The 27,981-nt window shown below is 45.4% G+C and overlaps 1 protein-coding gene across 1 annotated transcript; it reads left to right on the top strand.

Moving 5' to 3' along the window:
- The first annotated feature begins 122 nt into the window (after nucleotides 1-122).
- ttyh3b (tweety family member 3b) lies at nucleotides 123-27,972 on the top strand. Its single transcript, XM_084006092.1, has 15 exons — nucleotides 123-341; nucleotides 1,407-1,596; nucleotides 10,731-10,927; nucleotides 14,515-14,626; nucleotides 14,709-14,929; nucleotides 15,681-15,776; nucleotides 15,918-15,990; nucleotides 16,136-16,211; nucleotides 17,515-17,570; nucleotides 18,157-18,249; nucleotides 18,496-18,588; nucleotides 18,676-18,812; nucleotides 20,430-20,603; nucleotides 22,354-22,429; nucleotides 25,104-27,972. Exons 2-15 carry the CDS (start codon nucleotides 1,471-1,473, stop codon nucleotides 25,236-25,238), a joined length of 1,665 nt encoding a protein of 554 aa, XP_083862218.1. The 5' UTR covers nucleotides 123-341; nucleotides 1,407-1,470; the 3' UTR covers nucleotides 25,239-27,972.
- The last annotated feature ends 9 nt before the right edge of the window (nucleotides 27,973-27,981 follow it).

The following is a 27,981-nucleotide window of genomic DNA, read 5'->3' on the forward strand; positions in this document are numbered from 1 at the left end:
AACGCGCACCGCAAACTACCAAACAAATAGAGATCTATCGGGTCAGCGAGTTTAACCCCTCATCTGCCGGTCATTGTTGCGGGGTGGCGGTGTTGGAGGGTTAGAGGGGGGGGGGGGGCTCAAAGCTAGGGAAGGCGATGAGAGCGGACCGGGTCGGTGACCGTGATTCCGTGGTGTTCAATGCGGTCGGGACTGCAGCCGACTCGGTCGTTGCAGCTCGCTCGGTGCGGCCGCGTTGATGCAGCACCGGATCCGGGAAGACAATAGGTGAATCATAACCGGCCCTGGACTCCCGAGACCACGCCACACGAGAGTCCGCATCCGCGTTCGGCTTCCACCAGGTACGTGTTTCTTATTATTTTTACCCCCCGAAGCGAATTCTTGCCGCGTTGCCTTGACGACTGCGCGAGACTGCGGTAGTTTTTCTAACGGACAAAGCGGCGTAAAGCTAGCTTAATCCGGTCGCGTTGTTGTTGTTGCTAACTGTATAAGACGTGACTTATTAAGAATACACGGAGGCTTTGTGTGGATGTGTGAGTGTGTTGACCTACATTGAAGTCGGTATAAAAGAAAGAGTCGTGTCTGTGTGTGTGCGTGTGTGTGTGTGTGTGTGTGTGTGTGTGTGCGCGGTGGGGGGGTTGATGTAACGGCCATTTCACCGTTCGCGACATTTATCCCGCTGTTTGTTTTGTCGTATGGGCGTTATTCAATTTTGGGGGTTAGCTTGTCAGACACGCTGCGATTCATTTACAGTGTGCCCACAAATACAGTATGACGTCATAGGTTTAATATTGGATTATTTATAATGACACACACACACACACCAAACATCGAGTCACCATCATTTCATGTTTTGTTATTGTGACTGTGTTATGCCCACGGTTATTATCACGGTTTTATAAACCCATAATGCACCGTGGCTGTAAAGGAAAAGCCCTAAAATGGTAATAACAATCATAGTGATTCATTCATGTCGTTATGGAAGATTAAAAAAAAAAAGAAAAAACAGAAAGAAGCAATGTGTCATATTGCAGTGTTTTAGCCTTTTTGACCACCCTGCAGGTGTGTGTGTGTCATCGATAGTGCAAATACATACAAAAGGCAAGAAATGCCAATACACAGCGTAGAAAATAAAATATTTCCAACGTATGCAAATTAATAGAGTGGAATGGATAGCACGTCTGCAAGTGTGTCATCACCAAATGATAAAATGCATATGTTGATGTTGACTAATCAATAATGTCAGTCAGTTGGTGGAGTTCTGGTGGTCTGTGGATACCGAACCCCGTCACCTTCCCTTAACGCGTTTGGACTGACGTATGTTTGACAGGAGGCGTGAATACTGCACAAAGTTGTTTCTGTTCCCCCCGTTAACCCACAATGCCGTTGCCCCCCCCCCCCCCCAGCGTCGGTGTGTGAGGAAATCCAGTTAGAGAGCGAAGAGACGGCCCGGCGGGTAGCAGCATCAGGATGGCGGCCGTGGTCAACTACTCTCCGCCCTGGTGGGTGAATCTGCTCCATCGGCTGCCTCATTTCAACATTGAATTCCAGCTTGTGAGCAGCGACTTCAGACCGGAGGATTCTGAGTACCAGAAGGTAAGACATGTACAGAGAGGGGGAGGGGGGGGGGGGGGGGTAATTACCTCCCACTCAGCATGCATCATGCTGCATCACCTTCTCATCTCACACCTCCTGCCACCGGCCCACACTGTAATTTCACAGCAGAGTGGTGACCGAGGCTGCAGCCATCGAGCTGTTGTGGGTTCCCTTCCTGCATCGATCAATGCTTTGTTTTTATGTGTGTGTGTGTGTGTGTGTGTGTGTGTGTGTGTGTGAGAGAGAGAGAGAAATGCCCTTGAATCAAGACCCTGATCTACCTGCTCCATCATCTTTTCTTAATCGGATTAATCGATAGTCAGGTGCTTCCCAACATGGGGTCGGAGCCCCTCATGGTTGTGATATAAATCTGAGGAAATGCAAACTTAATAGCAACCAACCCTCTCGCCCCTCCCTTTCCAAGCATTACGGAGTTCACGTAATTATACACTAATCAACACATAGTTATCAATATTATATTCCATTTATTACAATAAAAAACTAAATCCTACACACTTCCTTCAAATATGATGACATATCACTGTATAAACTACCTCTGGGATTTGAACAAAACAAGCTGTTATTTCCTGCTTTTATTGGATTCACAAGTAATCGATTCATTGGAAATAATAATCAGGAAGGAAACGCAATCATGAGAGTTGGTTAAAAGCGTGAAACTGATTGTCATTCTGTGGTGAAACGGCGAGTGAGACTGCAGCTCGAGCTGAGAGCTGAAAGAGGGGCCCTGGCCCAGTTTTTGCTGCATTTCATTTGAAAACCTCAAACGAGGTGACTCCCAGGTCTGTGTGCTAGAAAACGCAGCCCTGAAGCCGAGATGCAGCCTTTAGAATCCCGCATTTCACGCGCCGCAGTCAACGATGACATATACATACAGGGAGGGGGGGGGGCAAGTTCAAGAGCTGAGCGTGGGAAGGAGGGAGGGAGGGGAGGGGATGGGAACTGGAGAGAGAGAGGAGGCTCGATGAGCCACGGGAGGTGCTTCTAAATTGCCAAACAGCCACTTCCTGCGAGCTATTCAGTGTTTCACTAAGGGCCTTTGTGAACGACTGTGTCGATGTGTGTGTGACCACTGGAATTTTAAGGACCCCCCCTTTTTTTAGCCTAATTACATCCTGACATATTTCAGCAGGCGGGGCTGTTTCTATGCCAACGCTCTGATCACATGTTTGTTTGCATGTACAGAATATTATATCTGCTGTTTGTGTGTGTTTGTGTGTGTGTACACTTTCTGTGTCAGTGCGTATTTAGCACTTTGTCGAGGTGAGGTCACAGATCTCCCTCAGGGTGTGTGTGTGTGTGTGTGTGTGTGTGTGTGTGTGTGTGTGTGTGTGTGTGTGTGTGTGTGTGTGTGTGTGTGTGTGTGTGTGTGTGTGTGTGTGTGTGTGTGTGTGTGTGTGTGTGTGAATATAGGGGTTCCATTCAGGGTGAAATCATTAATTCTGGCTAGACGGGGGGAGGGAGAGGGAGTGATAGAGGGTGAGAAGAACAAGAAGAAGGAGGTTGAATTGGATTGGTGGAGGGAGTGAGGGAAGGGGGGGGGGGTGAAGGGGAGGGTTTGTAGTCTGTTGTGAAAGAATGCTCTCTTTCTCTCTCTCACTCTTTCTTTCACTCTTTCACTGAAGCCCGTCTTTAGATTGGCTCAGTATATCTGTCTCAGAGGCTTTCAAGCATCCTCTCATCCAGCTGAGAAACACACACACACACACGGCCCTAAACAGTGTCCTTCAGTGCACTCAGTCCCTCACCACAACACACACACACACACACACACACACACACACACACACACATAGAGAGAGATTCTTCTGTCGTTGTTTTTCTGATGCGATTTGGCTCAAGTTCATTTGTATTCAGCTCTCCAGCTCAAAACTCTTCTCACACAATGTCACTCATGTTCTTATTCTATCCTATGCAGACGTTTTTCTCTCTCTCTCTCTCTCTTAAACAAACAATAAAAAAAACCCCCACTTTAGCATTCATTCACAAGAGCAGTCGGTCTCTGATGACTTGATGCTGACTCTGCGGTTTTTTGTTGTTTCTTTTACAAGAAAACTTTCTTGAAGAGCTGAAATTGGAGCTCTTACCCCGAGGTTGTGCAAGGCAGTGGAGCAGCTTGTATGTCTATCTGTGTGTGTGTGTGTGTGTGTGTGTGTGTGTGTGTGTGTATTATGGTAGAATCGCAGAGTCAGCTACAGTTAAACCAGCTGCAGAACATTACAGAGGAATCATGTGACCTGTAATAACACATATTACCAGCTGTGGAAAGTCAGTAATTGGTATTTTTTTTTAATACTGTTTGCACAGTGGAAGAAGTTATCTCATTTTGCATTTTCAAAAGGATCAGAGTGGATCAACCTCAGAGAAGGTGCCACTTGTGAATCTCTCGCCCTTTGACCCCGACGGTAACGGCGGCGTGACCTCCAGGTCAGACGGCGCCTCGAGAAGGAAGTTGAGAGGATAGTAGGCAAACACAGACTAACACACAGGCAGGGAGAGTGCAAGGACAATTCACTGAGGTGGAAGTGATTGATCCTGTCAGCTCACACACACACACACACACACACACACACACACACACACACACACACACACACACACACACACACACAGTTTAAATGGACAGATTGAAAGTAGATCACTGTGCCTGGGCGTTAAACATTTAGCCCCTCCTCCAGCCTGCAAGCTGATCTCCAGTAGGGTCATCTTACATCTAAGTACACGCACACACACACACACACACACACACACACACACACACACACATGCGTAGCCAAGATCACCATGCTTATTAGTAGCTAATTGATCCATGCTTAATCTGCTGTGATGGTTTGTCAGCCTGACAGTTAATCTCGCTGCCATCATACTCAGCAGAGTGAAGCGGCGACCGAGATCTGGTCCCCAGTCAGATTATACATTTTAACATTATACATTTTAACATTATTATTGCTTCACACACACACACACACACACACACACGCTCGTTGTGACCTGACGAGTTTGATCGACGTTTCTTTTTGTGTCAACTAATCGTTAAAATAATTTGACGTGACTTTTACATCACCATGTGTGTTTTTGAAATTTGGCATCTATCTAATCTATTGGCAGTTTCATGTGATTTACTGGAATAATGAGCAAAAACAAACAAACAGTTAATTTCATTATTGATTTATCTGCTTATTGGTTTGTGGATACTCCCCCTCGAGTAGATTTTAATTCAAGGTCACATTGTTTTATCTGACTAAGTGTCCAAAACCTAAAATTAGTAAGTTAAATATCATATATGACAAAAAAAGGAACTGGAATGATTTAATTCATGACCAAACAGTTCTGTTGTCTAATTTATTGACTAATTGTTTAAGCTCTACAGTTCGATTAATAACTTAAACAACAGACCATCATATACTCTCAACTCGGATGGTCTTACCAGCTTTAGCCCCCTCACCTCTGAAGACGTTCACGCACTTGTTACATCTAACCGTGCCACCACCTGCTCCCTTGACCCGATTCCCTCCTCTCTTCTCCAGGACATCTCACACGACATCTTGCCATTCCTCACCACCCTGATCAACTCCTCCCTCACCTCAGGTGTCATTCCAGCGGATTTTAAGACCGCTATCGTGAAGCCTCTCCTGAAAAAACCCACCCTTGACGCTACTGACATCCAAAGCTACAGACCTGTATCTCTTCTTTCATTCCTCTCTAAAACCTTGGAACGTGCCGCCTACAACCAACTGTCATCCTATCTCTCACGGAACAACCTCCTAGACCCTAACCAATCAGGATTCAGGACTGCCCACTCCACTGAAACGGCCCTCCTCACTGTGACCGAGTCCCTGCGAGACGCCAAAATATCATCCAACTCCTCCGTTCTCATTCTCCTTGACCTATCTGCTGCATTCGACACAGTCAACCACCAAATTCTCCTCTCCACTCTGGCTGAACTTGGCATAACCGACTCTGCTCTCACCTGGTTTACATCATACCTGACAAACCGCACCTTTCAGGTCACATGGAATGGCTCTATGTCCAAACCCTGCTCTCTGGACACGGGTGTCCCTCAAGGCTCAGTATTAGGACCGCTTCTGTTCTCACTATACACCAGATCACTAGGTTCTGTTATCACATCGCATGGATTCTCCTACCATTGCTACGCTGATGACACCCAGCTGTTCCTCTCTTTTCCCCCGTCCTCTGACGCTCACATTGCAACTCGCATCTCGGACTGTCTGGCTGACATCTCTGTCTGGACAACTGCACATCACCTCAAGCTTAACCTGAATAAAACCGAACTCCTCTTCATCCCAGGGAAAGACTGCCCTCACATGGACCTGTCGGTCACTGTTGAGGGCATCACAGTATTTCCTTCCTCAACTGCGAGGAACCTGGGTGTAATCCTCGATGACCAACTATCCTGCACCCCCAACATCACTGCTGTGGCCCGATCCTGCAGATTTGCCCTCTACAATATCCGCAGGATTCGGACCTTCCTCACAAAGGATGCAACGCAGCTCTTGGTCCAAGCACTGGTCATCTCCCGCCTTGACTACTGCAACTCTCTCCTGGCCGGACTCCCGGCCTATGCGATTAAACCATTGCAGCGTATCCAGAACGCTGCAGCACGCCTTATCTTCAATCTACCCAAATTCTCCCACGTGACCCCCCTCCTCCGTGACCTCCACTGGCTCCCTGTTGCAGCACGCATCCAATTCAAGACGATGACACTGGCCTTCAGGGCCATCAATGGAACGGCACCTGCCTACCTTCAAACACTGGTCAAACCTCATGCCCCGAAGCGAGCACTCCGCTCCTCTACTTCAGCTGGCCGGCTGGTACCACCATCGCTGAAATCAAACAAATGTCGCTCAGCAAAGTCCAGACTCTTCTCTGTTCTGGCGCCTCAGTGGTGGAACGAACTCCCGACCAATGTCAGGACAGCAGAGTCATTTGCCATCTTCCGAAAAAGGCTCAAGACTCACCTGTTCAGACTTCACCTCGACTCTACATAGCATGACCCACTAACACCCTCCCTCGACCCCCCCCCCCCCCCCCCCCGCAAAAAAAAAAAAAAAAAAAAAACTCGGATGGTAGCACTGTTACTCTTGAAGTACTACTTTACTCAGATGAGGACCTAGCACTTGTTCTATTTTTAGCTCTTACTGCATCGGCAATGATACGTCGTGGTTTCTTTGTTTCCTTCTTTTGACAAATGTACTTATTGTAAGTCGCTTTGGACAAAAGCGTCTGCTAAATGACCTAAATGTAAATGTAAATGTAAATGTAAATGATATATGACTTTCCTCTATATCACTGTATCTGTAGCATCCCTTTGTCTCCTAGCATGGTGATTTATGACAGATGGATGGTTTCATTCTCATTCTTTAAAGCTTTCTATATGGCATTAAGCTCTATCGCTGATTTTAAAGACACAAGAGATCCCACAATGCATTAGTGGAGCACGCGGCGTCTTTCCCATAGCACAGCTATGTCTGCAGCAGTAAGCCTGTGGATAATAACATAGGATAATAGTAGAGAGCTTATCTCTCCCCTCACATCCTCCCCGATCAGCTGATTTCCTCTCACTCAGTCCGGCTTCACCAACGCTTACCTGTGAGAACGTGATGGTGCACACTGTTGTGTTGGTTGGATGTTAATATTAGGCAGATTTACATCTTACATTTACACATTACATCATAATATTTAAATTGAGTACTGAGTGAGACTTAACATCAAAGGAGATTATTGCTGAGTACGTTTTCACGTACAAGGAGTTTTCCTTATATAATAGTTACAAAGAAAAGCTGCAAATACAGAAATATTTGTTGTAATGTGTGAAAACCAATTGTACTGTAATGTCAAACATTGTGCTGCATAGCTATTTGATAGAAAATACATGTTCTAAATGGGGTTTTCTGGTTTAGAAAAACCTTTTTTCTGGCATCAGTAGTTGAAAACTGTTGTTTTTAGGGGTGAGTATTGACAAGAACCTCACAATACGATACATATCACGATACTTTGGTCACGATACGTATCACGATATCACGATATTGCGATATAAATAAAGATGAAAACACAAGTACCTGTATATGTACATCAGATGATATTGATCAGTGGACAAATTGAGTCAAAACTATTTCATTCAAAGCCTCTCCATTTTATGAATTCCCATGAAATTCACTGGAATAAATATAAGTAATAAATATATAGGATAAAGTACTGCATTCACAACGCATCTAAACATGAATCTTTTTTTTTTTAAATCAATCTTTGGAGTTGAAAAATCGATATTGTTTTGGGCGGCAAAGTATCGCGATATATTGCCGTATCAATATTTTTACCCACCCCTAGTTGTTTGGCCTGTAACTCAAATTGTAATGTGATAGAGCCACAATCACTTTGTAGTATTTGAACTCAGATTTCCTCCACCACCTGAGTAGTGTGGGTATTTAAAGTACATATTAATGCTTGTACTTAATAATTCGGAGGCTTGTGGTTGGAGACCTTCAGACAATAGAAGGACGTTGATGCCTCAGCAGGGAATAGGGATTGTGGTTTGAACTGCCGTTGGATGATTAATCCCCTTCTCTCCCTTCAGATGTCACATTACACCACTGCAGGTCACCTCCCATCATAAATCATGTTGTATCCTCTCCACTGTAGCTGCTCTAGTGACCCACTGGCCGGGCTGCATGGGCCCGCTTCTACGTCTGCCACGGGCCACACTTTACTTTGAAATACCAACCTCATTAGGCCGCATTGTGTCTCAACGTGAAAAGCATATCGGTCGGTTTCTGACATTCAGGAGTTTAGGAGAAGCAGCATGGCAGCTCAGGCTCCAGAGAAGAGACTAGAGATTAAAAACCATAGATGATGCTTCATGGAGATATTACTGTTTTTGTCATATCTCACCAGTTATTAGACGCATTGCCAGGAAACGCAGCGTGACCGACTGGTCGTCTGCAGCTTTCCAAGACAGCGTGGCCACTGATGACGGAGGTGACGGAGCAACAAGTCACTGGTTTGTGGGAACATTGTGCCTTCCATGTGACTCATGTAAACAACTATGACAGGAGAATACAGATTGTTGGCTGCTGAAGGTTTCAGAGACGTCGAATGGAGAAAGAAAACATTCAGATGTACCTCGTTAACTCTTGTGAATCTCCTATCTATCTATCTATCTATCTATCTATCTATCTATCTATCTATCTATCTATCTATCTATCTATCTATCTATCTATCTATCTATCTATCTATCTATCTACCTACCTACCTACCTATCTATCTATCTATCTATCTATCTATCTAAATGAAGTTTTCAAGGCATGAAACCAATGAAAACAACACATCGTGACCTTGAAATGGAAAGTGACATTGAGTGGTGGATTTGGAGATTCAGGACTTCCCCTACAGGACACGACTTGAATACATTTGTTTTTGATGTTGCCGTGTCTCTAAAAACAAGTAACCAAATGCTAATCAGCAAATATTAGCATTCTAACACACACACACACACACACACACACACACACTCGTACAATACACCCACATAGTTACAGTAGAGCTGCATAAATCTGCCGCAGGGTGAGGGGAAATCGCCGGCTGGCAGTGAGGAGAAATTGAGGTCGGCAGAGAAAGCAAGTGAAGGGGGCTGTGAAGGATCTCAGAGGTGGAGCCAGGTTTATCGTGTATGGAGTTACCCAGAAACACAACAGAACCGTGGCACCATTCCTTTGTCTGCTGTAAGTAGTCCAGCAGGTGGAGGGTTTGGGTTTCTCTCTGCGGTTCCTCGTAGAACAATAACTCCTCCAGACGGTCCCAGAGGAGGAAAGGGAAACATGGGCAGTGTGCGTGTGATGGAAAAAGATTTCACGAGTCCCGGCCCGGCAGAATGTTCTAACAGCCCTCATCTCTGTCTTTACCCACTTCTGCTTTTTTTAGTCTTCAGTCATCTTCTTTCACACCCTCTTTTTTTATTTATCCCCCCTCCTCACTACTCCTTCTGTCTGCCCCCACCCCCACCCCCACCACCTCCCCTTCCCCTTCTTTTACACTTCAAAGCTCTTAGAGGGTGTGTGATCTGTGTGGTGGGGCTCTAGCTCCCCAAACTGCATTGCTTCCTCCTACTCCGCCGAGGAACGCGTGTTTGATGGTGTGCAAATGTGATTTTCATAGAATCCATCAAACGCTATTGTTTTATGGCCTCAGATCGCTGGAGAGACAGCTTGTGCATCTCTGGGCGTCTTGTCTGCACAGGAAAAGATACATCATGTGGCCTGTCTTTCTCGTATCTGGTTTCTGCTCATATCAGCTGATTGGCTTCCTGTATATGTAAACGCACTTCCTAAATTGTCCCCCTGTGATAAAGAATAGAAGGAATCAAGCTCAAGTTTGACAGAAAACTAGGAGTGTAAGGATTCATGCGATGCATCGATGAATCGGTTGTCAGTCCGACCGATTCAACTAAATCCATCTGCTAGAATAAATAAATAGAATCGGTTTGGCTTCATCAACAATTGATATAAATGCGTTAAATCTTAATTATGATGTTTTAAGACTTTTAACACTCTCCCCTGCCAGCATGTAGCCTATTGAACAATTTTCAAAATAACTGAGCAATGTTTGTATTCAGCATTAAATATTATGCACTACTTTTTTTTTTTACTTAGTTTATATAAGTTTAATTCAAAATCACGTACAGAATCATATTCATCATATCTGCTGTTTCATACACAAGGTGACCGTCAAGGTACAACAAACTTTAATGACAAAGAACAATAAAATAGAATAAAGAAAGATAAAAAAAGAAAAAGAAATAGAATTATATCATTATACCCATAGCAGGGATGTAGGACTACTTTTTTATAGAATAAATACGTTAAATAAGTAATTCTGTGGTCTGTTTATTTGTTCACCTTTCAGAAGAATACAGATAGTCTCACTCGCATTATTGCATGTTTATTTCATGGATATAGAATTTTGGTTAAAAGTTACTGAATGGAATCGCTTAAGACTGAATCGTTAATCGAATCGCTGTGAAGCCAAAGATCCCCCCCCCCTCCAGAAAACTGTATTTTTGTATTATTTATTACTGAAGGCTTTCTTGTTCTTCCCTCCAGTCCGTGCTGCTGCTGGGCTCCGTGGCGTTGCTGTGTCTGGGCCTGGACCTCATCTTCCTCCTCTTCTACTCCTTCTGGCTTTGCTGCCGGCGACGTAAGAGCGACGACTCCTCGCACTCGCACACGCACTCCCAGCAGCCCAGCGCCGACTGCTGCTGCACCGCCTGGTGCGTCATCATCGCCACGCTCGTCTGCAGGTGAGAGGTCATCGCCCGTTACAGTATCACCTTTTATGCATTTTAGAATCGGGTTGTGTATTTGAAGGCGTTCAGCCTGCAGCTGTAATGTATGCAGCATCCTCCCCGGTTAAAGGCCCTGCATCCGTAAGTGAGTCTGTTCTCTGGGGATTGATGAGGGACGCTAGACTTCCTGGCTCGCTATAATGCAGCCTGTTGCTGCACAGCTGGACTGACCTCATCACTACAACTGCACATGACAGTTTGAGCTACATAGTTCCATTTTAACTTCATATGCACTTACGTTACTGTCTTTTCCACCATCATACACTTCGATATAGTGTTGTTTCTGGCGGTCTGTTTTACTTTTAGTGTGAGTCTAGTCTTTGCCTCAAGCTAGCATTTGAGTGTTTATTAGTTTTAGTCACGTTCATACTATTTTTAGACTCGTCAAGTTCAAGTCGACTAAAAGTCTGAGCATTTTAGTCTTATTTCAGTCAGAACTGTCCGTGACTATTTTAGTCTAGTTTCAGTCAAAGATTGTATTTAGCCAAACCCATTTCACAATTCAAACAAGGACATCTTATTATTATATTATTGTTACCTTATAGACTCAAGAATACATCCATCCCAGACACAGAAGACGCTCTGATTTGAATTTACAACGTATTTATTTTACCAATCAATATGTTATCGTCACATGACCAGCATGTGCTTCGTCTCGTTTTCCTCACGTGATAAAGGTTCGTTGACGACGATATTTAGTCATCATTTTCGTTAACCAAAGCAACACTACTTCGATAAAATGCCAGAAATTCAAAAAAACATTGGTGTCTTCTGCTTCTTCTGCTGCAGCCAAGGCAGCCATTTCATTTCACTGTTACATGCTTCCCCTCCACCAACCCCTAACATTAAAATAGTGAGAAGGAGATTCCTATATGCCCTGAAAAACCCTGATTCACGTTTTAGTCTGCAGACCTTTCTTTGCTCAAAACCTTACCTGGCGTGTGGAGAACTGTGTGTGGCGGTTGTGGTGTGAAAGATTCTCTTCCAGAGAAGAAGGGCTCATAAACAGGAAGAGTCAGTCAGAGGAAACGCTTCACAAAAACAGTCTGATAATCCAAAAAGCAGTCAAGCAGAAAACACGAAAGCTTCTCTCTCGACTTGTTGCGAAGCCAAACCTACGAGGTTTCCACAGGACTGTACGCCACACAATGACTGTAGTCGGCCTACATGGCACCAATCAAGTCCTCCAAGTGTTCCTGGGAGCCGGCCAGGCAGCCTCCTCTGTTTGTGTTGATCTGACTGACCGATCGACCCGCCAGCACCATTCACACCCTAACATATATATTCATTCACTCCATCTACCTCCCCTCTCTCCAGACACTCTCCCCCCTCTCCTCCCCCTTTTTTCTTCATCTCTTCTCAGTCCCCCTCCGTTATTTATTATTTCTCTCTGATCGTCCTTCTCGCTGGCCTAGAAAGGTTGCCATGGAGACAGAAGCAGATTTGATGCAGAGACGAGAAATGAATAATAGAGTCGGGGGGGAGCCGTGTGTGTGTGTGTGTGTGTGTGTGTGTGTGTGTGTGTTCAGGTGGTGCTGAAAAGTTTTTGTGCAGATTTTAATATTTCATGATTAGCTGTAATATTTCTTATTGAATATTTGATTTGGATCGGAGTGAGTGTGATTTAAATACAACGTCGTGCTTTATTTTCGGCACAAGACCACACGTGTGGACTTCCTCCGTTTGTGTGCAGGTGCAGTGTGTTTAGGCAGAAGAAGAAGAAGCCTCGTATTAGGGTTGTATAATATTGCGCTACGGGTGTAAACTGAAAGGATTAGTCGGTCAGCAGAAAAGTTATCAGAAGTTTTGATGATCAGTGATTTGATATTTAGGGAAAAAACTCAAAATCCCAATTTTCTGGTTCCATAATAAAGTCGATATCTTCAGGTTTTAGGTTGGTGTCACCTTTTATAGGCAGAATGATTCCTTTATTCAAAAAAGATATTGGGAATACATTGATCACATTTTACCGATACCTCAACTCGGAGTCAATAGAGAAATCATCGGATACCAGATGGGATATCGTCCGCGGTTACCGGTGATGCATGTAGGGAATATGAATCCAGCATGGGAAGGATCGTCATCACCAGTAATGAGCAAAGCTACTTAATAGAGAGGTTTTAGATTTAATACATTATTTAATTGCGTAATGAAAAAACCATGAACATAATGTAACTTTTAAGATGATTGGTTATCATAATGGCGATACTCAAAGCTTTTAATATGGGCCACGGCACAGATCTCCTATAATAATCCCCATTTATTGCTGATAAAATGTTCTCACTGTAGCTTGTAGTAGTAGTGCTAGTAGTTTAGCTTGTGTATTTAGGTAGTAAGGAGTAGAAGATAAAACTTTCAGGTGAAACTGGTTAGTTTTGATCGACTGCGACATTTAAAGTCTGATCAAGGACACGTTGATGTCTTGGTGTTTTTCTACGTGGGATTTTATTTAACCTGCCGAATATTTGCTGTTTATTATTGGATTTCTGAACTTTTTTCTTTTTATATCTCACATCCTAAGCTGTTGGTTAATGAAGTCATGACATCCCCTGATAGGAGCAGCAGGTATTAAACCAGAGAGAGAGAGAGAGAGAGATTGAGGAGGAAGGGAGGTCGGAAGAGACAAAGAGGAAGATGAGTAAACAGGAGAGGAAGGAGATGATTTACCGTCAGAACTGAGCTGATATGGAGGACGGATGTATTTACAGCACCGTCTTTCCCCGTTCCTCTTGTCACGTCTGCTTCGCTCTTCAGTTTGATGTTTTATACCACATGTACACATAAAGTCCAGCTCTGACACACACACACACACACACACACACACACACACACATAAAGGCGTGTGTGTGTGTAAACCAGCTGTAACACGGGGATACTCAAGATCTAATGGGCTAGAATGAATCGCCTTAACAATGGCCATAAACCCCCCCCCCCCCGAGTGTTCAGGCAGAGACATCATCAATACAAAGAGTGCAGTCACACACACACACACACACACACACACGTAGACAAAGAGAAGACGAGGGCGAGGGAGAAAATCAGAGCATAGTGGGGAGGGGCTGTGTGGGTTAAAAAAGGAGATTTCTTTGGTGTTGGTGGTGCTGGTGGTGCTGGTGGTGTTGGGTGTGTTATTTGTGGTGAGAACATGCTTAAAGGGTGCAGGAGTTTTTTGGAAAACGGGTGTTGGGGGCCAGGAAACTTGGATATTGTCGCATGTGTCATGTGTGAATGTGGATGCAGAGCTGCAGAAGGATCTTATTATGTGCGGTCTGGTGACCCAATTATTGTGTAGAATCTGTGTGTGTGTGTGTGTGTGTGTGTGTGTGTGTGTGAGAATCATTCCTGGTCGCCCTGGGGCTGCCTGAGGCCAGAGGGTGCAGAGCAAGCAGGGAACAAGAACACAGAGCTCAGCGCTGCCTGCTGCTGGTTGACGGAGGAACTGCACTTGAAAGCTCATTCGCTTCTGTTTTTGTGTGTGAGACTGAGAAAAGTAGAAAAAACCTATTATTAAATGATTTATTCATTTGATGTCTCCCTCTCAGCGCCGGCATCGCCGTCGGATTCTACGGGAACGGGGAGTCCAGTGATGGAGCCAACCGTCTGGCGTACTCCCTCCGTCATGCCAACCGCACCGTGTCCGGAGTGGAAAAGCTGGTAAACGACCTGCCGTGTCCTTACACTTTATTCTCACACAAACACGTTTCAAGCGTGATTTCTCTTTCCCGTGGACGTCCAGGTGTCGGACAGTGCCCTCGCCTTAAACCAGACCGTGGAGGAGAACCTGGTCCAGTTGGAGACGGCCTTCCAGGACCAGACGGACTACGTGTCCATCGTCCAAAAGCTGCAGGGACAGCTGGACGAGCTGGTGAGGCTGATGGTGGACGTTCCCTTCTGGTCCAACACGGACATTTCCCTGGAGGACTTGGCCCGCAAGACGGAGACGTTCGACTTTTACAGGTCAGTTCGAACGAGTCAATAAACTAATGGCCGCTAATGTTTCATAACGTTGAACAAATATGCCCTAGTGATGTCTGGAGGAAGTAGGGTAACAAGGGGGTAGCAACAGTACACGAGCTCACAGAATCTCTTTAGCAAGTGAGGGTTGAAACCAGGAAGGCGGTCCATCCGAGCAAACAAACATCCGATGAGGGGCAGGCAAGTGAATCCAAAGTCCAAAGGTTTCAAAAACTAGACAGGCAGTGCAAACGTAAACAAATCCAAAGGGTCCAAAAGGGCCAGACAATGTCTCACACGTCTATGGCTGCGGTAAAATAATAAGAATAACCCGTCCTATGTCTTTACGTCATGAAGTCATGGTTATTTTTTAAAGCATTTACATACTCGGGATGTCATTATCTCCTTTCCTTTCATAAGGGACAGGCCAGTGTTCCCTATAACAAAGGAGATAAGAAAGGATGCATTTCAGTCCGATTAAAGTTCAGGTTCAGGTAGCAGAGGAAGGAAACAACAAAGGAAGGAGGAGAGGAAGGGAGGAAAGCTGATTAGACTGGTGGGAAGGAGAGAGGTGTGTGGATGGGTGATGGGGAAAGGAGGGGAGGTCCGTGGGCATCTGATAGACTGATGACTGGAAACGGTGTGAAACGTGGCTCGACCTTGGTAGATTTGTTTGTGTTTTGCTTCTGTGTGGTGAGTTATGTAATAATATCCTCACGTTCTTGTATGATCCGTGTGGTGAATGTGTTTGCAGGTGGCTGGGCTACCTCAGCCTGCTGCTGTTCGATGTCCTCATTTGTCTTCTGGTGCTCCTCGGCCTGATACGCAACTCCAGAGGCACTCTGATTGGGTGAGCCGCTACTACACATCACACCCCAACAGCTGCTCCTATTGGACGAGCCTGGTCTCAGCATCAGTGTCTGTGTGAACCGCCTAATGCAGATGTTTTTTTTCTTACTTTGTTAAATTGCTGTATTTTTGTGTCCTTCAGAGTGTGCCTGCTGGGTGTTTTGACTCTGATAATCAGCTGGGGTTCTCTGGGCCTGGAACTGGCTGTCGCTGCTGTAAGTGTAACCATGGCAACAGGGCCCGAGCTCTCTGGCTCTGCAGTGATGTCATCTTTTCCCCGCTGCTGGAGTGAGCGTGTACAGCGCGGACGCTACTGTAGCCTGACGCGTCATGTGTGTGTGTGTGTTTACCCTCTTACAGTCGGCCAGCGACTTCTGCGTCTCCCCGGATACCTACGTCACCAGGGTAACCAAGGAGAACGCTGTCATCGACCAAGGTATGCAGAGACGGAGCTACAGAAATGGCTGTGAATCGTTAAAAAAAACGACTTGTCACAGGATAAAAGAGTCACTTCAAAAGGCTATTTTTTCCCTCTCAGATTGTTTTATGAGTATTTTTAGAGGCGATGCAGCAATCCAGTATTACATAAGAAGAAAAGCAAAGCTTCTGCGTACCACTCCCATTATGACAAGGGAGGGGGGGCTTTAGACTGAGACTTAGACTTGGACTTAATGATCCCTCCCGCAAGGAAGTTGGATTTCCAGCAGCTTACAAAACTTAGCTAAATAAATATAGAAAATAAACGGTAAACAATAAACTCTTAGCTAAATATATATAAAGTAGAGATAAGAATACAAGTAAAATAAAAATAAGTGTAGAGGACTGTATAGAGGATAAATAAAGATAAAATATATAGGACTGTATATGGCATTGTGTTTTTTTTTTACAGTGGATAAATGACATTTGCAGAAATTAGCAATTAAATTAAATGATTGCACTTAAGTGGTGGATGAAGTTATTGCACAAAAAAAGAGTGTCCCGGTATGTATGATCAGAGGATTAATTATTGATTGAGCCCTCCACTGCTGCAGCATAGTGTTAAGTGTTTGGTTCGTAGTGTTACTTATGAGACATTGGAGAAGGAAGGTGTGATAGGATTGGTCAATGTGCTGCTCATGTGAACAGACTCCAGCATTCACGCTGACAGACGGTCTCACCCCGACGTTTCTATTTTAAGCGTGTGCGTTTCTGTGTGTGTCCGAGGGGATTGTGTTTGACTGACACCCTGCTATCTAAAAAGCTCTTCCCCTCTCTCTGCTGACTGCAGTGCATCAGCAATCCATCCCCCCCCCCCATCCTCCTGCATGTCCCGAATGTAAAAAATAAATACATAAAAACGTCTTCAAAGCACATTTGGGCGTTTTCACTGAGGATCCTTATCTAATGTGTTCTCTCTTCATCCTTTTATATCCCTCTATTCCTCTCGATCGCTCCCGTCCTCCTCTCCCTCCCTCACGTTGCACTCGTCTAATGATGTCTGTTGTCTGTCAGTTGTTTCTGCTCTGTAGAGCACAGATGTTGCCTCTGTAACACACACACACACACACACACACACACACACTGCATTATGCCTGACTAATATTGCTAACAAGCCTTCATAGAGAGATTCTGGGCAAACAATGAGACCTTTTTGCCTTTTCGTACATTTAACTGTATGTTTTGAATGTATGCATTACTATTATTATTATGTATTACTGTTCTTATTATGTTCACATATACATGTTTTGGTTCATTCACAGATATCCTGCAGTATTACCTGAGGTGCAGCCCTGGTCAAATCAACCCCTTCCAGCAGGTAACCTCGCCCTCTTGCTGTTATTTTTTTGATTACTTTCTTTTCGTAGAATGCTTTTCCTTCACTTCATGTGATTTGCAAATGCACAGCATTCACACATGGCCCCTCCCAGCGAGCAAGAGAGAGAGAGTCGCAACATTAGAGAGAAACAAAGCGTTTCACGGAGGTGACGCTCTTCAGCATAAATAAACACACTTCTGCAGGAAGGTGCCGGATTGCTGGATTTGGAGAGAGACGAAGAGCAGGGGGAAACACTGAAAACACCCATTGGTGGTGAAATACACGCCGGTATTTGACTGACCTGGGATTGAGAACTGGCTGGTTATTGGTTAAACCCCCATATGAAGGCTCTTTTACACATGATTACATCCCAAACAACATGTGAAGACAATCAGGCAGAGAGTCGATGCCATCACACATTTCTAGTAGATCATAAATTACGATTAGAGAGGGAACATATCCTCTCCCACTCCATGCATCCGTCTATAATGTGTATTATTTCATCTTAAACCTGTAAAGATAACCAAATGTGTGTGTGTGTGTGTGTTCCTTGTGTGTGTGTGTGTTTCTCTGTATGTTTTTGTAGAGGCTGTCAGGGAGTCACAAAGCATTGGTGGAGATGCAGGATGATGTGGCAGAGCTACTGAGATCAGCAACACGTGACTATGCCAACACCAAGGTGTGTGTGTGTGTGTGTGTGTGTGTGTGTGTGTGTGTGTGTGTGTGTGTGTGTGTGTGTGTGTGTGTGTGTGTGTGTGTGTGTGTGTGTGTGTGTGCAGTGATCTGTAGGTCTTTATATTCTCATGCATCAGTGGATGTGTTAGTCGGTTACAGAAGTGCCACGTGTCGGTGTCTGCAGTGTGAAGGCGGATAGATACATCTATATTTCGGGAGCGCTTGTGTAACCTTTGCTCCTCGTGTGCAGGGGAGTCTCGAGCAAATCCAGTCCGTGCTGAATTCCACCGAGGTCGGGCTTCACCAGCTGACCGCTCTGGTCGACTGTCGCAGCCTACACATGGTGAGTCACGGCGGTTGTTGTGTTGGAGGAGAGAAAACCTCCTGAGATCTTCCGTGACCCCCCCGTGTGTGTCTCGTGTCCATGCAGGACTACGTGCAGGCTTTGACCGGGCTGTGTTACGACGGGGTGGAGGGCGTCATCTACCTGGTCCTCTTCTCCTTTGTCACTGCTCTAATGTTCTCCTCCATTGTGTGCAGTGTGCCACATACCTGGCCCGGCAAGAGGTAACACACACACGCACACACACCTCCCTCACCAGCCGTCACACTCCTCAACCTGTGTGTTTCCTTCACCTGGACACTAACACTAACTGTGTAACTAAATGCATTTTTATGACCTGAAACAGTGGAAAAGACCCTTTAAACAGCTCGGTGCCATGCATGTCATTCTTTAAGTGTTTCCTTCCGTACATCTTCCCGCCTGTCTTTGCATCCATCCACTTTTTTCTCTGCAACTGATTTCTGTTTTATTGTTTTGCCGTCAGCACCTGCCAGTCTGGCTGATTGTTTGTTCATCTGTTTGTACTTATCTCTCATTTGTTTTTCCCTCCGCTGTGGACGTGGAGCACCAGTGTCGTGTTAGATTGTGTATCACCACGTTTTTTTGTTTTGTTTTTGTTTGTTTTTCCCCCTTACGTGCCCCACTTCCTCCTTCTGTTCCGTCCCTTCCTCCTCCTCTCCCTGTCCTGATTTGGAAATGCTTTGGGCTTCAGCGAATGATGGTGGATATCGAGGAAATTAAACGACCCTACGGTCTGATAAAATGACGATTTGATAAAAAAAAAAAATCAGTGCAAAAGACCATACGTGCAGTGGCCTGTGCCAAAAAACAGTGGTGTTTTAACGCTCGTTACCAGCAATGCTAAAGCATGGCCCAGCAGGTATTACACAATAATGCATAGCGTCCCAGAACTCAGCAGGAATCACATGCTCGTGGGGTTGGTTGCATATCTGTGCTGCCACTGCTGCTCTTCTCCTGTTGTTGCCTGATGGTGGCCAGTCCATGCAGTAACTACTGTTGTGTCTCTCTAAAGGCCCTAAATCTGTTCTTCACACAGCTCTGATCTCAAACGTCACCAGCCTGATGTGACAAGTCTTGATACTAGGGTCTACACATGCACACGTACATGTATTTTGCAGAAGCCAGTACATTTCTGTAGCCGGAGATCCAACTTCCAAATCAGCACATATCTTATTTGATGCCTCATTCTGTTCCGTTGCTGGCCGTTTTTTTACATTTTTGACCATTTTATGTCTGAAAAATGGTTTGCCCAAACCAGCCATGTTATCTCCTTTTTTTTTCCTGATGTTTTTTTTTATTTTTTAATTTTGCTTTAAGTTTCATGGAGCACTCAGTGATGCATGAAGTACTTTAAAAAACATTTGAAGTTCGGACAATTTGACGGTGATCATCCGGAGCGAATCCTCGACTGCATGAAGAAAATGACTGCATGTTTCTACGTGTTAAGAAAGTATGGAAGAGTTTATTTTCTTCATCCAGTTTGATATCATGTGACCAACACACGGCAACAAAAACAACCAGCTTCATGGGTCTACTCTGGGCTGTGTAGAGATATTAGAGACCCCGCTGTTTCTGTAGATGAATGCTGCCCATGTTCCTTCTCTTCTTCTTCAGCTGCTTTGGTGCTGAAGGCATGGCCTTACCCAGTCTTTGTATCAGGAGCCTCCACATAGCACCAGTACACCTTCCCTCACCTAACCTCCTCTTCAGCCACTTGTTTACACTCTGTTGTCTCTCTCGGATCTCCCTCCCCCTCTACCTTCTCCCCTCCTCTCCATCATGCCCTCTCGTGCCCTGCCCTTACCCATGACCACTCGAAGGACGGATGAGGAAGACGGCGAGGACGAGTCGGGCGCCTCGCGGGGCGGCGTGCACGATAACCTGTACCGCGTTCACATGCCCAGCCTCTACAGCTGTGGCTCCAGCTACGGTAGCGAGGCTAGCCTGCCCGCCACGGCCCACACTGTCAGCAATGCCCCGGTCACTGAATACATGTGAGTTAGCACCCACTGCTAGCTGGAGGCTAGCAGGCTCAACACACTGCCATGCCATAGGTAGCTGATGCTTGGCCCCCTCTCCCCCCTCCGTGACCCAGACTAGCAGCATAGCAACGTGATTCCATACAGCAGAGCAGCTAGTTTTCTTCTCTCATGTCCCTTGTGACACAATGTCAGCAATATGTCTCCAAACAGGGAGTTAAACTAGCCTCCCCTGTGATGCTCATAGCGAAATCGCTGCTCCAAAAAGCCCCAGAGAGATTTATATCTCTAGTCTGCCACTACTTGCTGCTGTTTTAGCCGCGAGCTAATCAAGTACTATGTGCTGTTTGCTGCTAAGGAGAGAACTGTAACTCTGCATTCAGAAAGTCATGTTTCCCTCGTGAGCTTTTTGGACCATCAAAGGACTCCATTTTCATGTTTTGGTCCATTAAACCATCGTGAGTGTTGAACAACACTGAGGACATCCAGTCGGGATGTGGAGCGATGTATTTCCTTCCACGTGTAGTCAGATGTGCTGCAGACCAGAATTCTGAGGTTTGACACCTGAGATAGTGATAGAATATTTTTAGTCAGCTATCATTGCATGACTACACAGTTGTGAGGATGTATTTTCCCCTCGTTCATGTGGAGTTCAGTAACAAACGGTTACCCTAAACGTTGGGAAAACGGTTTGGCAGACATGCAAATTACATACCGGTATTTATAATTAATGGACCAAAACACGTATTTGTCCTTTAAGTATAAAGAGCTTCCATTTCATTTCCAAATGAAACAGAAACTTAAATACTGAACGATGAAGAATGTGTGTTAAAATACATTTTACTCTCTTTGTATTAATCCTGTAAGTTTGAACCTTTACAGACATTTATAATATCTACCTATTAGGTTTGTAGGTGTCTGACACATTAAGAGATCAAGTATGATCTCCTTTACGCTCACAAGGGACATTTGAAGCTAAACGAGCAGATCATTTACTTTTAGAAGTTGTTTTAATCCTTTGATAGAGACAAATTACCAGTATTTACTTTTTTACAATGCCTAGGAATAGTGGGTACACACACACACACATACACACACACTGATAAAAGTACTATTTTACTGAGACTACATGTGTCTTCTGTGCATTGTTAAGAAAGAATGTAAACTGACTTGTAATTCTGATACTGAGGCCGTTTGTCAGAGAGACATTGAAGGAAACTGCGTTATTTATCAACCTGGGCCGTGTTTTCACACGTTGTTGTGTAGAAGTCACTAATGGGGACAACAGTGTTTGAAATTGAGTCCTAAACGGGTCTAATTCTTAGTGGAAGTCCACTAAAAGTGCTTCTTGTTGCCGCCGATGGGCTCAGATTGTTAATATAAGTGTGTGACAACATAACGGAAAGGACCTGAGAGGGAAGTCGAACATTTTGACTCGTCGACCGGAGAAGTCGAAACCAGCTTCAGCCGTGACATTAAGAATAACAGGAAGCTACGCTTTCTGTTCTCCAACACAGCAAACACTGCTTCGAATCACACGCTCACATTTCCACCGTTTGTTGCACGGCACAAAAACAGACAGAAGTAAAGACAAAACACGTAAAACTCGTTAAATTTCAAATATTGTTGCCCCTATTCGTTGCTTCCATACAAAAGCATGTGAAAGTCCACTCCCGAGCAGCCCACAGACGGACAACAGACCGACAGCTCAACAACCCCAGTGGCAGGGTGAACAACTGCAGTAACCTCTTATTCTATAACGCAGGAGCCAGAACGCAAACTTTCAGAACCCTCGGTGTGAGAACACCCCCTTGATTGGCAGGGAGTCCCCTCCACCCTCTGTAAGTGCACACTTTCTAGAACACACTCTCCCTCCATTATCTTCCAATACCCACAATGCAGCTGGGAAACCTGCAGAACCCACATTTTGAACATGGTATAAGAACGTACTAAAGAGAGATATCTGCTGTCGCTGTTGTGGATATTGGAAGGTAGTGCCCTCTCCCTACACCACTGCAAGTGTCCTCTGTGCTAGACCACCGTGATCATGGATCGCCCCCCTCCCACCCCCATCTGAAGGTCATTTTGGCAGCCTGGGATAACGCTGGTAGTAGGATTTTGCATCAAAAGAAGGAGGAGGCTCATTTGTTGGGTGACGTTAGACACAACGTTGTCCTCTATTTCTGATGTAATGAGTCTGGTCGGTTTCACTGTGGATGTCAGTGCCAACGCGAGGAGAAGCTTGTAGACCACGTTCCAAACAGATGAGAGTCAGAGAATGGCCTGTTTCTTCACCACCAAACAGACAGTCCTGCCAGTCTTGCAGGTGTCTGATTCTTCTGGCTTTGACAAGCTGCTGCTGGGCCTGAAGCTGTGGATGTTGTTCATACATTTGGGGGCTACAGTACTGTGGACTGACACAAATATGCATTATAGCGCCGATGGCGGCGGATGTAGCGTTATTACTCCTGAACACGAGATTTTGAGCCCAAACCTCTAAACTTCCTAGCCCCCCTCCCCCCCCTCCCCCGTTCCCGCAGTGTGTCTATGTGTGCATTTTCTCGTCGAGGTGTATGTGTCCTCTGTTTCTGTACCCCCTCACCCTCCACCATTAAAACGGTAACAGGAAGCACACGTTTCCCAACCTCCACTGTTGAAGCGTAGCAGCCCCCCCCCCCCCCTCCCAACCCCCACGATTCATCACTCTTAGGCAGGGCCAGGGCCGCCGCTGTCGTCGCCGTGGAAACCAGAGGTCCTCCTGGCTAAGCTGCTCACAAGAGACCACTAACTCATACCAGGCTAACAACCTACTACATCAGAAGTAGAGCACTAACTACAAAACTACTGACCAAAACCCCAGACCACATCTGCTAATTGACAATAACACCATCCAAACCTTAATGGGCTATGTAACGAATGTCTGTCGTAGTCAAAACCTCCCCCCGGCTGTCCAAATGACTGGTCAAAGTATTTCTGCTGTTTGTTTGTCTCACACGTCATCTATCTATCTATCTATCTATCTATCTATCTATCTATCTATCTATCTATCTATCTATCTATCTATCTATCTATCTATCTATCTATCTATCTATCTATCTATCTATCTATCTATCTATCTATCTATCTATCTATCTATCTACCTACCTACCTACCTACCTACCTACCTACCACCCTACCTACCACCCTACCTACGTACCTACCTACCTACCTACCTACCTACCTACCTACCTACCTACCTACCTACCTACCACCCTACCTACCTACCACCCTACCTACCTACCACCCACCCTACCTACCTACCACCCACCCTACCTACCCACCCTACCTACCTACCACCCTACCTACCTACCTACCTACCTACCACCCTACCTACCTACCTACCTACCTACCTACCTACCTACCTACCTACCTACCTACCTACCTACCTACCTACCTACCACCCTACCTACCTACCACCCTACCTACCTACCTACCTACCTACCTACCTACCTACCTACCTACCTACCACCCTACTTACCTACCTACCTACCACCCTACCTACCTACCACCCTACCTACCTACCTACCACCCTACTTACCTACCTACCTACCACCCTACCTACCTACCACCCTACCTACCTACCTACCTACCTACCTACCTACCACCCTACCTACCTACCTACCTACCTACCTACCTACCTACCTACCTACCTACCTACCACCCTACCTACCTACCACCCTACCTACCTACCTACCTACCACCCTACCTACCTACCACCCTACCTACCTACCTACCTACCTACCTACCTACCTACCTACCTACCTACCTACCTACCTACCACCCTACTTACCTACCTACCTACCACCCTACCTACCTACCACCCTACCTACCTACCACCGTACCTACCTACCTACCTACCTACCTACCTACCACCCTACCTGCCTACCTACCTACCTACCTACCTACCACCCTACTTACCTACCTACCTACCACCCTACCTACCTACCACCCTACCTACCTACCTACCACCCTACTTACCTACCTACCTACCACCCTACCTACCTACCACCCTACCTACCTACCTACCTACCTACCTACCTACCTACCTACCTACCACCCTACCTACCTACCTACCTACCTACCTACCTACCTACCTACCTACCACCCTACCTACCTACCACCCTACCTACCTACCACCCTACCTACCACCCTACCTACCTACCTACCTACCTACCTACCTACCTACCTACCTACCTACCTACCTACCTACCTACCTACCACCCTACCTCCCTACCTACCTACCACCCTACCTATCAATCTATATCTATCTATCTTTATTACTTCTTATCTGTCTTATTCTTCGGTCTAAATGAGGCTTGATCATAATCCATACATGTTCTTCTTCTTCTCTTGTTTGTCTTTTTGTCGTCTTCCCTCCCTCCTCTGATTGTTTGCCACTTCCACTTCTCCCTCCGCGGTTGTCTTCTTCATCTGCCGCTCTTCACTCTTCTTCCTCACTCTCCTCCGTCTCCTCAGTACACCTCCAGTATGAGAGCGAAGTACCTGGCCACCAACCGACCGGACCAGAACCGACGCTCCGTCCCCAACGACCAACTGGACCCGGCTAGCCGGCCCCACCCCACTGCCCGACCACAGTCCTCGGTCCACTAGAGACCGGGAACCACACCACCAGTCCACCCCGAGTACTGCCTACATCCAGTTTTCACCGCCAATAACAAGATCCCAACTCAGCGCTCCAACAGGAATCCCAGTTCACCAAGGTCCACCAGACCGGTTCACCAGAACACCACACACGTCAGGACTCATCAACCGAGCACCTCAGCGCCGGACCACGGAGGTCCACTTCTAGTCCTCCTCACTCTAAATCATCCAACGGTTTAAAAAGAATCCATCACGATTTCTGCTCCTCATTCCATCACAGCAGTGATGGACCAGCCTCATTACCCACAATGCACAGCAATTAGCGCACCTTGGCTCTGGGTTCGTCTAGTTTCTTCTTCTCCTTTTCAAACCTCTCTCTCCTCCCCTCCACTGGGATCCGTACACTGCCCCCCAGTGGAGAGAGCTCACACACACACACACAAACACACACACACACACACACAAACACACGCACACACACACACACACACACACACACACACACACACTGTACAGACCTGTAAATAGTAAACGTGCGCTCTACTCGGATTTCATGACAAGTAGACTGTTGAATCATTACTGGTAATGTGGTGTGCTGAGTGTTTTTTGCTGTATCTCTCATACACACACACACACACACACACACACACACACACACACACACACACACACACACACACACACTCACATCTGTATAAATACTAAGCCAGTGAATTAGAAAGCCATGTTTAGACAGAGAAACGCCACACATCCACGCCCTCTTCAGCGTAACATCGTCGTCTAAAAAATCTAAGACTTGAATCACGAGCTGGTTACTGTATTTGTTCACGTGCACAATGCCGCGCACGTGTCGGATTAATGCATTTTGAACACGAGCCAGGGATCCTGCCTTGGAATTACTGTTGTTGAATTTTCGGGGAATGGGAGAGACGAGGGACATGAGAAGGCTCGACCTGTGCCAAAAAAACTCTTGAATGATGAGGGATGCCTTCTTCTACTGCCTCCACGCGTCTCACAGAACGGGGAAGGAACGGAGTGTTTCCCCTCCAACTGTGTTAAATAAGGGAACGGGGGAAAGACACTCGATGGACAGACATGGAATAAGACTGAAAATTGCGATTACACATTTGCCAGGTGCTATGAAAGCCAATCACGGCCCCAGAAAGACGATCAGGACTCAGGAGGAATGGATTTTTCTTTACGTTAATATTTTGTTTTCATTCAGGGATATGATCGGGAATAGAAAAAAAGCAGTAAAAATAGAGCACCTCCATCTTCAAAGATGTGTCCCAAAATTCTGGAAAAAAATTAAATAAAAAATCATGTCCCTGATGAATAATGTTACTTAAAAGTGTTACAAAATGAAGGAAAGTGGGTGTTTTTTTATGTTTTATCATAAGATGAATTCAGGATGTGATACTGTGACCAAGTAGTATTACATTTTCCTTCTCCCTGTGCTTTTATTTTGGTAACTGGTGCCACCAGTCTTTTTTTTTTTTTTTTTACCCACAAGCACAAATTCTCTTCAAGGTGACTTTGCGACATGGAGAGGTGAAACACTGCCTGGGACCCTGCCAGTGGCTTTTTTCCCCCTCCCGCTCTAAAAACTCTGTACAGTGTATAAAAACCTGTAATCGTGAACCAGTGTGTGTGACATCACTGCGCCGTGATTGGCTGCTGCTCTATCTCAGTGTTACTGTGTGTAAGTACAGTGATCCGTGTGTCTGACTGGCAGCATCGAGTCCTTTCTACTTGGACGCCGCGCATGCCCTCATTAACACACACACACTCACACGCGCACACGCACACACACACACACGCACACACACACACACACGCTGTACAGATGATGCACATTCAACACACACGCCTACAAATCCATCTTCCCCAACTTTTTGTCCATTCACACCTCAACCCTTTAGTAACCACACCCCCTCCCACAGCTGATAGCCATTTGCATTATGGGTGATGTAGTAGGTAGCTGAGTGAGCAGATCCCTAACATCCAACCACCGTTCCTGTACAGCATTTTAATATTTTATGATTAATCAATGACCACTTCTCGTGTTGGCGAGACAATCTTACGTGCGTGATCTTACTAGAGAGAAAATGTCCATGTTATGGTAACAATGCTACCTATGGTCGAGTACTTGACAGAGTTGTTTTTCTTTTTGCACCATAAATGCAAACAATGTTAAGATCTGTGGGACTAGTCACTGATTAATGGCCTTTCATAATGTTTTTAAACTCTTACAACACTCTTCATATCAGCACATGTTTTTTTTCTCCGTCTTGTAAAAAAAATCAAACTTTAAAGATAAAATAATAGCTAGCTGTTTTGTAGGAGAATAAAGGCAAGAGCAGCGTTTTTCCTCTCTTATTAATGGTGAATGACTCTCTGTCTTGCAATGTTTTAATAAAACTATTCCGGTGTAGTCTGCACAGCTGACTTAAAGTTGTATTTGAATTCCTGTGTGATGCTTTCTGGGATTTAAACCAATCAAAGAAAAAAGATCCACGCTCATGTTGGAGAGTCAGCAGTGTTTGTGTGTATATGTGGTATTTACAGGACTTCAAGTATACCTCTGTCCAGATGTGACGGACAAACAATGTTTTCTATGGCTGTTTTTATTTTCTGATGGTTTAACTAAGATATTAATATGTACATGTCAAAACTGTGGTAATGATATCATTCAGCCTGGAATAAATGTTTTAAAAAAAGGAATTAAAGCAACTTTAACGTACTGATCAGG

Source organism: Eutrigla gurnardus (genome assembly GCF_963514095.1).
Source record: "Eutrigla gurnardus genome assembly, chromosome: 3".
Lineage (NCBI taxonomy): Eukaryota > Metazoa > Chordata > Actinopteri > Perciformes > Triglidae > Eutrigla > Eutrigla gurnardus.

Coding starts and splice junctions, on each gene's coding strand:
- ttyh3b (XM_084006092.1), top strand. CDS start 1,471: ATGGCGGCCGTGGTCAACTACTCTCCGCCCTGGTGGGTGAATCTGCTC. Junction 14,930..15,680: donor GAGACGTTCGACTTTTACAG/GTCAGTTCGAAC, acceptor ATGTGTTTGCAG/GTGGCTGGGCTACCTCAGCC. Junction 15,777..15,917: donor TCCAGAGGCACTCTGATTGG/GTGAGCCGCTAC, acceptor TGTGTCCTTCAG/AGTGTGCCTGCTGGGTGTTT.